This window comes from Neovison vison, chromosome 3 (assembly GCF_020171115.1).
Source record: "Neovison vison isolate M4711 chromosome 3, ASM_NN_V1, whole genome shotgun sequence".
In the NCBI taxonomy this organism is placed as follows: domain Eukaryota; kingdom Metazoa; phylum Chordata; class Mammalia; order Carnivora; family Mustelidae; genus Neogale; species Neogale vison.
Window position 1 is genome coordinate 202,949,872 of NC_058093.1, and position 9,732 is coordinate 202,959,603.

Genomic DNA, 9,732 nt, shown 5'->3' on the forward strand with positions numbered 1-9,732 from the left:
ACCCTGCATCAGGCTCCCTGCTCCTCAGGGAGCCTGCTTCCTCCTCTCCCTCTGTCCCTCCCCCTGCTCATTCTCTCTCTCTCTGTCTCTCTCTCTCAGGTAAATAAATGAAATCTTTATTTTAAAAAGGGTGGGCGCCTGGGTGGCTCAGTGGGTTGAGCCACTGCCTTCAGCTCAGGTCATGGTCTCAGGGTCCTGGGATTAAGTCCCGCATTGGGCTCTCTGCTCAGCAGGAGCCTGCTTCCTCCTCTCTCTCTGCCTCCCTCTCTGCCTGCTTGTGATCTCTGTCTGTCAAATAAATAAATGGAATCTTTAAAAAAAAAAAAAAGTGGGGAAGGAGAGGGAAAAGTGAATGGACAACAGAAAACAAGAGGAACGTAGGCTCAGCACAGCCCTTGCAAACCCGTGTGTTGAGTGCCGGGAGACGAAGAATAATGACAGGGCAGAGGGTTTAGACTGCGCTGCAACAAAACCGAATGCTAAGCTGCTTGCAGAGAGGTTTTCAGTGTGCACGTAGGTTAAAATGAAAAGACGGGGAGAGAGAAGCATGCCGTGCTCTGAGCAGAAGGGCGGGTGGCCGCACCGACGGGAGGTGCTGCAGAGGGGGCAGCCTCATGCCCACGGGCTCCTCTGGCTTGGCCCCCGCAGGAGCACTTTCAGATGTTCGCAGCAGGGCGCCTGGATGGCGCAGTCTGCCGAGCTTCCGACTCTTGATTTCAGCTCAGGTCCTCATCTCTCAGGGTTGTGAGATGGAGCCCCGTGGCGGTCTCCATGCCGGGCGTGGAGTCTGCTTAAGATTCTCTCTCTCGGGGCGCCTGGGTGGCTCAGTGGGTTAAATCCTCCACCTTCGGCTCAGGTCATGGCCCTGCATCAGGCTCTCTGCTCAGCAGGGAGCCTGCTTCCTCCTCCCTCTCTCTGCCTGCCTCTCTGCCTGCTTGTGATCTCTGTCTGTCAAATAAAGAAAGAAAGAAGGAAGGGCGCCTGGGTGGCTTAGTGGTTAAAGCCTCTGCCTTCAGCTCGGGTCATGATCCTGGGGTCTTGGGATCGAGCCCTGCATCTGGCTCTCTGCTTGTCGGGGAACCTGCTTCCTCCTCTCTCTCTGTCTGCCTGCCTCTCTGCCTACTTGTGATCTCTATCTGTCAAATGAATAAATAAAATCTTTAAAAAAAAAAAAAAAAGAAAGAAAGAAAATCTTCAAAAAAAAAAAAAAAAGATTCTCTCTCTCCCTCTGCCCTGCCCAACTTGTGTGTGCGCACTCTCTCATGTTCTCTTTCTCTCAAAAAAACTAAGTAAAAGAGGCACCTGTGTGGTTCAGTTAAGCCTCTGCCTTCAGCTCAGGTCATGATCTCAGGGTCCTGGGGTCCAGTCTCTAATCGGGCTCCGTGCTCCGCGGGGAGCCTGCTTCTCCCCTGCCTGCTCTGCCTGCGCTCCCCCAACGTGCTCTCTTGCTCGCTTGCTCTGACACATGAATAAGACAGAATAGTAAGAAGAAGAAATAAAATACTTGAAGTAACACTGAGAGAATTGGGGACAGGCAGACAACCAGACCGTGCAGATATGGAAACCGTACACAGCCGCTCGCTACCTCGTCCACTGTGCTGTTGCAGAAGGCTCTGGAAGTCCCCAGAGACTCAGGTGGCGCAGACTGTGTTCCCTTACCATGTGGCAGCAAGTCTAAAAATCTATAAAAAGATACCTGGAAAATCCCCAAATATTGGGAAGTTAATACATTTTTAAATTACCCGTAGGTCAAAGACAAAATCACGAGGGAAAAAAGAAAATATTTTTAAATGATAGTGAAAATGTTACAGCCAAATCTGTGGGCTCATTTGGCTAGAAGGAAGTGAGTAGCTTTAAATGTTTGTATCAGGGGGCAAAAAAAAAAAGGTCTAAGAATAATGATCTAATCTTCTGTCTTAAGAAGCTAGAACAATAAATAAAATCTTCAAAAAAAAAAAAAAAAGAACCTAGAAAAATAAATTAAACCCAAAGTAGGTAGAAGCAAAGAAATTATAAAGGTAAGATCAGAAATCAAGAAAATAGGGGCACCTGGGTGGCTCAGTGGGTTAAAGCCTCTGCCTTCGGCTCAGGTCATGATCCTAGGGTCCTGAGATCAAGCCCCACATCAGGCTCTCTGCTCAGCAGGGAGCCTGCTTCCCTCTCTCTCTCTGCCTGCCTCTCTGCCTACTTGTGATCTCTGTCTGCCAAATACATAAATAAAAACTTTAAAAAAAAAGAAAGAAATCAGGAAAATAGAAAAATGTATATCTTAAAATTTGTGTAGAACAAAAGATCCCTATTAGTCAAAGCAATCAGAAAAAAACAAAACGAAACAAAGTTGATGGCATCACAATTCCAGACTTCAAGCTCTATCACAAAGCTGTCATCATCGAGACGGCATGGTGCTGGCCCAAAAACAGACACATAGATCCATGGAACAGAACAGAGAGCCCAGAAATGGACCCTCAACTCTATGGTCAACTAATCTCCAACAAAGCAGGAAAGAATGTCCAGTGGAAAAGGGACAGTCTCTTCAATAAATGGTGCTGGGACAGCTACGTGCAAAAGAATGAAACTGGACCATGTCCTTACACCACACACAAGAACAGACTCAGAATGGATGAAAGACCTCAGTGTGAGACAGGAAGCCATCTAAATCCCAGAGGAGAATACAGGCAGCAACCTCTGTGACCTCAGCCTTAGCAACATCTTCCTAGAAACATCACCAAAAGCAAGGGAAACAAAGGCAAAAATGAGCTATTGGGACTTCATCAAGATCAAAAGCTTTTGCACAGCAAAGAAAAAAGTCGACAAAGCCAAAAGACAACCAACAGAATGGGAGAAGATATTTGCAAATGACGTATCAGATAAAGGGCTAGTATCTAAAATCTGTCAAGAACTGATATAATTCAACACCTTCCCCCCCCCAAAAAATAATCCAATTTAAAACTGGGCAGAAGGTTACCATGGTGGCTTGGTTAAGCATCTGACTCTCTCTCTCTTTCCTTTTTTATTTTTTAAGCATCTGACTCTTGATCTCAGCTCAGGTCTTAATGTCTTCTTGACCTCAAGGTCATGAGTTCAAGCCAGATCAGAACCACAGTGAGATCGCACCTCACACCTGTCACAGTGGCCAAAACTAACACAACAGGAGACGAATGGCAAGGATGCAGAGCAAGGGGAACCGTCCTGCACTACTGGTGGGAACGCGCGCTGGTGCAGCCACTCTGGAAACCAGCATGGAGGGTCCTCAAGATGTTAAATAGAGGGCGCCTGGGTGGCTCAGTGGGTTAAGCCACTGCCTTCGGCTCAGGTCATGATCTCAGGGTCCTGGGATCGAGTCCCGCATCGGGCTCTCTGCTCAGCAGGGAGCCTGCTTCCCTCTCTCTCTCTCTGCCTGCCTCTCCGTCTACTTGTGATTTCTCTCTGTCAAATAAATAAATAAAATTGTTTAAAAAAAAAAAAGATGTTAGGGACGCCTGGGTGGCTCAGTTGGTTGGACGACTGCCTTCGGCTCAGGGCGTGATCCTGGAGTCCCGGGATCGAGTCCCACATCGGGCTCCCAGCTCCATGGGGAGTCTGCTTCGCTCTCTGACCTTCTCCTCACTCATGCTCTCTCTCACTGTCTCTCTCTCTCAAATAAATAAATAAAATTAAAAAAAAAAAAAGATGTTAAATAGAGAGAATATTACAATCGGGCCATCTCATTATTGGGTATTTACCCAGAGAACATTAAAATCCTGACGAGATGACGCGTGCGCCCGTGTTTATTGCAGCAGTGTTTGCATCCGCTGAACGAGAAGAAGCTGCTCCTGCCAGCCGATGAGTGGATGAAGAAGGCGCGGTCTGTACCGGGGAATGTTGCATGGCCGTGAAAGAGGAATGAGCTCTTGCCATTTGCAGTGACATGGGTGGGGCTACAGGGTGTTGTGCTGAGCGGCATAAGTCAGAGCAAGATGACTGCCACAGGATTTTACTTGTCTGTGGAATTGCAGAAACGAGCAGACCCACAGTGCAGAGAACAAGCGGGATGCCGCCGCCAGGGCCCAGGAGGTCGTGGGCTGGAGGCGTCCTGGGGACAGAAGGCCCAGCACAGGGAGTCCGGTCAGAGTTGTTGGTGACAGGGCGGCTGCACGTGGGAGCACAGTGTCACACACTTGCGTGGGGGCTGGAAAACAGCGTAACGCTGTGTGTCCTCTGTACGTGGCCTCTTTTAAGGAGAGGAGGGGAGAGAGTAGGAAACAGACTAACGGTGAAACTGAGCAATGGTTCTTTGAAAATGGTCAGGGGCACCTGGGTGGCTCAGTGGGTTAAAGCCTCTGCCTTCAGCTCAGGTCATGATCTCAGGGTTCTGGGATTGAGCCCCGCATTGGGCTCTCTGCTCAGTGGGGAGCCTGCTTCCCTTCCTCTCTCTCTCTGCCTGCCTCTCTGCCTGCTTGTATTCTCTGTCTGTCAAATAAATAAATAAATAAATCTTTTTTAAGAGAAGAAAATGGTCAAAAACCAATGTCTTCCTTTAGGTTGGTCAAGAATGAAAGAGCCTACAGACGTTTAAAGGAGAATATGGAAATTTGTTTCTAGTTAGTTTGGCAGCTTGGGTGAAATGGACAAATTCCTGAAAGATACAAGTGACCGCGCTGTCACCAGAAGAAATAAAAAATCTAAATAACCATGTCTGCCAAAGAATTTATGTACCATTTAAAACCACCGGACTCCAGGCCCAGATGGTTTCCGTCATTAAATTCTAACAAGTGTTCAAGGGCGAGGAGACACCAGTTTATAGACCATCTTGAAAGAGCACAGGGAACACTTGGCAGCTTACAGTGCGAGGCTCCATGGCAGGGGCTCCTGCAGACCTAGGCCAGCGTGTGTCAGGAGGGGCGTGCACATGTGCAGAGGGGCGTGTGTGTTCACAGACCAAAATGCTCAGGGACAGAGGTGGAGAGACCTACGGGGCATCTGCAGTCTGCACCCAGCAGCGTAGTGCAAGGAGATGCGCCCTGACCGAGTGGGTCTGTCTGAGGACTGCGAGGTGCGTTACTGTCCACCGGCGACCCTGGTAAGTCACTGTTCAGAGTCAGGGAGGGAAGTCCCAGGACGTCCGAGCAGAGCCAAGAGAGCTGTCGGACACACGCTTCACCGTTCACTAAAACGAAAACGAGGAGGGGCGCCTGGGTGGCTCAGGTGGTTAAGCATCTACCTTCAACTCAGGTCATGATCCCGGAGGCCTGAGATGGAGCCTTGCTTCGGGCTCCCTGCCCCATGGGAGCCTGCTTCTCCTCCCTGCTTGTGCTCTCTCCTGCTATCTATGTCACTGTTTCTCCCTCAAATAAATAAATAAAATCTCTTTAAAAAAAAAAAAAAAAAGAAAGGAAGGAAGAAAGAAAACAAGGAGACACAGCCCTGAGCAAAGGGAGTCGGAGGAAGCATCTGGGGGGGATTGGGGCGTGCTGGCCGCCCCCAGGACCAGCAGCCGGCCGCCGAGACAGCGGGGAACACAGCGGAAAGGCAGGAGGACTGGAAAGGAAGTGTTTCCTTCTGTGATGCAGCCTGGAGCAGGGGAGAAGGTGACCATAGCCATACCCACGTCGACTTCTCTATACCGAAGGCTGCCAACATTTTCGAGAAATCTAAGAACCGGAAGTACACAGAGAGCCCGTGTTTGTGGATGGAAGGTCGGCGTCCCTCAGGTTTCTTCTCCCTGAACTGACCTGTCCACGCCGTGCTGCCCCGGCAGGACTGCGCGGGCGGACGGGATGCTCGTGTGCACAGGGGGACCTGGAGTGGGCGCCGCAGTCTCGCAGAAGGGCAGGCTTGGGGGGCGCTCCCTGCCCGCTCCCGGGGAGGCCGCGAGCTGATGCCCTGAAGCAGCAGGGACGCCAGCAAGTTGGGACGAGCGCTGTGCCCTGGACCTCTCCCGCGGCCGGCTGTCCCGGCTGTCTGAAGGGAGGGCGGCACGGTCTGCAGGCACACAGCTGAGCTCAGGGAGGGTCCTGCACTCCTGGAAGGTCTCCGCCAGCCGAGAAGCCCGCCTAGAGGGAGGAGCGTGCTCGCAGCGTGTGTCTCTGCCAAGGGCCTGTGTCCGTTAGAAGCAACCTAACCGAGGAGCCGATGGTGACCAGAGTTCATGAAACAGTCCATGGACGCGGCCTCCAGATTTGGCCTCCAAAGAGCTGCCGAGCACGCTGGCCTCGTTCAGGTTTGGTGCGGGGGTGCTGCAGCGGGGACCGGCGATGGGGTCGTGGGGCTCTGGGAGCAGCGGGCCGCTTCCTCGGACACCAAGCACTGGCCCCACTGCCCCGCGGTCCTTCCCGCCGCTCACCCGCCAGGAACATTCGTCCTCGGGAGGACCTGATCTGTCATCGCCACAGCGGGCAGCAGTGCCCACATCTGTGCCCGGGAGAGAGCACAGTCATGGCAGCAGGTCGCACGCTCCTCGGCGCGCCGGAGTGTCCGACGGCTTCCTCAGTGTGCACACATGTCTCTGCGCGAGAGCACAGGGGGAGCCTGGGGGCAGCGCGCACGGGCATGTGGACAGGCCGTGGGGTCCCCAGGTGTGGAAGGGTCTGGGAGCCGCTGTGCCTTTCAGGGGCGCCGAGCAGAGTGGGCCATGTGGGCTGGCCCTGGACGTCGAGCTCGTGAAGACACGCAGGTGCCTACCGTCAGGAGTCCCATCACCCACAGGACCCACGTGGGCACACGGGAGGGTCTCACGACGGCACTGACTGCACATAGACTCTCCATCAAGTACTTGGTCGCCTCTTGGTCACTTGTCTGTCAAGTGTGAGGGGGCACAGTTTCCAAACAGCAGTGACCATCGTTTCCAGAGGAAACAGAGAGGCCAAGAGCAAGGAGGCCCGGTACCCATCTGGACCTCCCATATATGTTCTTTTTCCTCCTGAAATGTTCTCTGGGGAGTCACGGGAGGGTCACAGGGCAGTGTGCGCACTGGAGCTTTGCCGGCTGGAGCATGGGGAGCAGGCTGCGTCTGCAAGGGGACGAGGGACGGAGGGCCCTGGAGGGGGATGTGGGCTGAGTCACCTGCTGGGCGAGCAGGGTCGGGCCCTGCAGTCCCAGGGAGCGCAGGTCAGGGCGCAGGAGCAGCTGTCCGCGCGGCCCCGGCTGTGATCCTCCCCATGTTGTGCGAGGAGTCGTCCTTGCGTCTGCCTACAGGCAGGCGGCGTGAACAACACTTGGTGACTCTTCTTCAGTTTTTTAAATGTAGATAAAGTGCTGACCGTGTTTCAAACCCCATAGGCCTCTTGAAATGGGGGACAGGCCTCCTACAGGGGAGGGAGAGGGGCTTCCTTCCTTCCGTGTGTGTGACTTGCTGCATCTGTCAGTTGCGAGCTAAGTAAAACGTGCACAGCTTTCAAAAGGAGTTAGCCGACCCCACCAGCTGGCCCTTGGAAGACGCTCGAAACCGATCCTCCGGAGTCTGCTGTGTCTTTGTCTGAAGCCACTTTCCTTGCAGAAGCCCCCACGAGAAGAAGAAGAAGAGGCGCTCACGGTCCCGGACCGAGTCCAAGGCTGGGTCCCAGTCGGCATCCCCGAGCAAGCAGGCCACACGCCGGCACACGGCCCATTCGGCCAGCATCTCTCCCGTGGAGAGTCGGGGCTCCAGCCAGGAGCGCTCCAGGTAAGCCCATCCTGAGCCCAGCCCGGGCTCCCCGCACGCGGCTGCTCAGAACTGGGCTCAGGCCTCGGGAGTGGCAGTCCCCGGGGTGGGCCGGCCACCCCCCATGTGCTGGGTAGAGGCCTCCCCACTATCTGATCGACTGGGAAATGGTGCCTGGTGTGACCACAGCTGTTCTGAAACCACCGACAATGGCGCCTTTGTCCTCAGCAAGGGCCGCCTGGGGCGGGCGTGGCCCCAGCTGCAGAGCCCTGCATGATCCCGGAGATGGCAGGCATGGGGGTCGGTGGTGAGTGGGACCCAGCCCAGTCCCCCCACTCATCCCAGGCCACAGGAGTCGGGATGAACACCAGAGTCCACAGCTGACGTCACGTGAGCAGCCTGCTGGTGGCACGGGTGTACGTGTCCTCGATGCCGTGGCCGTCAGGAAGCATTTGCTAGAATGCCCCTGCTGCCCGCCCACCCAGAGCTGGGCAGGGGCTCCGGAGCTGGTGGCTCGGGAGTGGGGCTCCGTCATTGTCGGTTACGGACCCACTGCCTTCGTCCATGTGGGTCGCGGGCCCCGAAACTAGAGACCGGGTTCGTAGGAAGCAGGCATACAGCCAGCTCCCAGGGTGGGTCGCGACCTGAGACGTGGCTCTGCAGGTGCAGGTCGAGGAGTGTGTGTGGCGGCCACCGAGGCCAGAGTCGGGCACACGACCTGGAGCACGTACCCCACGGGGTCACCAGTTCGAGCGCCTCCAGCTTCCGGCACTTCTGTCCTGTTCTCGTCACTACCTGTGGCTCACAGGGTGTTCACGGGAAATGCTCTCGGAATTAGGCTGCAGTTTACAAAAAATTTCAAACATCTGTAACGTGAAACGTGAACGCAAAATACGTATTTATAACATTGGCATCTTTAAACACGCTAGTAACAGTTAATGACAGCACGTCTAAGTGTTTTTCAAGTCTGTGATCTCTCTCTGTTCACATTAGGGGAGTTTCTCAGGAAAAAGATGGCCAGATCTCCTCGGCAATTGTCTCCTCTGTGCAGAGCAAAATAACTCAGGTAAAGTGGCACCCCCCTTCTCTGGGAGGCTGGCTTTCCCTCGGCGCCCCCATCTCGCCCCCACCGGTGGGCCCTGACTGACACTGGAGTGCTGCGGCGTCCCCAACCAGCCTGTCCCACCGACGTGTTTTTGGGGCGCTCCTGTACCCACTGTCCGCATGCCGGGTCTGAGCGGGAAGCCACAGGGACCCCGTGCATTTCTCCATGCAGGATCTCATGGCCAAAGTGAGGGCGATGCTCGCTGCTTCCAAGAACATGCAGACCAGTGCCTCCTGAGACATGGGCATCGCGCTGACCCAGTGCCCGGGCTGCGGGGGCTGGAGAGCCAGGACGCTTCCGTGCGCACAGACCCGTCCCACGCCGTCCGCATTCTCCCCCAGGACTCCCCTGGGCAGTTGGTGGTTTTTGTAAATTAATTTTTGATGACATTTTCAGTTTAAGATTTTTGACCAGCAGTCTCTTACCTGTATATTTGTAAATAATATCATGTTTCTGTGAAAATGTATTATCAAATAAAATGGGAGGAAAACACCTTTTCTAGCTAGCGACTGTGGGGCGGTTTCTTCCTTGTTTGGCTGTGAGTGTGTTTTCACCATTTGTCATCTGTCCTGGGTCTCCCGTCGGGTCCTGACAGAGGCGGCGGCCTGGCGGCGATGGGCAGACACATCCCAGCCCGTGCGGCAGGAGGAGCAGGCGCCTGCAATCCCTCCTGAGCCACCCCCACGTCCTCTCGGAGACCACGCATCTTCACCCGAGCCCTGCGCAGCTCAGCCCCCCGGTTCCTGGCGCTGGGCAGGCATCCCCCTCGGGCAGGAAAGTGCAGACTCGCTGTCTTGCCCAGAGTCTCGGGCACTGTGGGTGCCAGCAGGCCGGGTCACGTGGGAGACACTGTTCCTGGTCTGATTTTAGTCAAAACACCAAACACAAAGGCTTACCGGCAGTGGCCCGAGGTTCGGACCAGCGTTGCCGCGGTCTGCTGCCCATACATGCGCCCCACCCATCTGTGGCCCAGTCCCCGGGGTTCCGCCTGCTTGCCCGGAGCTCCTTC

At 54.6% G+C, this 9,732-nt stretch overlaps 1 protein-coding gene across 2 annotated transcripts in view; it reads left to right on the top strand.

Moving 5' to 3' along the window:
• The window catches only part of LOC122903103 (splicing factor SWAP), a 69,133-nt gene extending 59,904 nt beyond the window's left edge, over positions 1–9,229 (top strand). For both annotated transcript variants that reach the window (XM_044243558.1, XM_044243559.1), the window contains 3 exons: positions 7,475–7,639; positions 8,612–8,684; positions 8,895–9,229. In XM_044243558.1, coding sequence (XP_044099493.1) covers positions 7,475–7,639; positions 8,612–8,684; positions 8,895–8,960 — 304 coding nt within the window. In that variant the 3' untranslated portion in view covers positions 8,961–9,229. The remainder of the gene's footprint in view (positions 1–7,474; positions 7,640–8,611; positions 8,685–8,894) is intronic.
• The last annotated feature ends 503 nt before the right edge of the window (positions 9,230–9,732 follow it).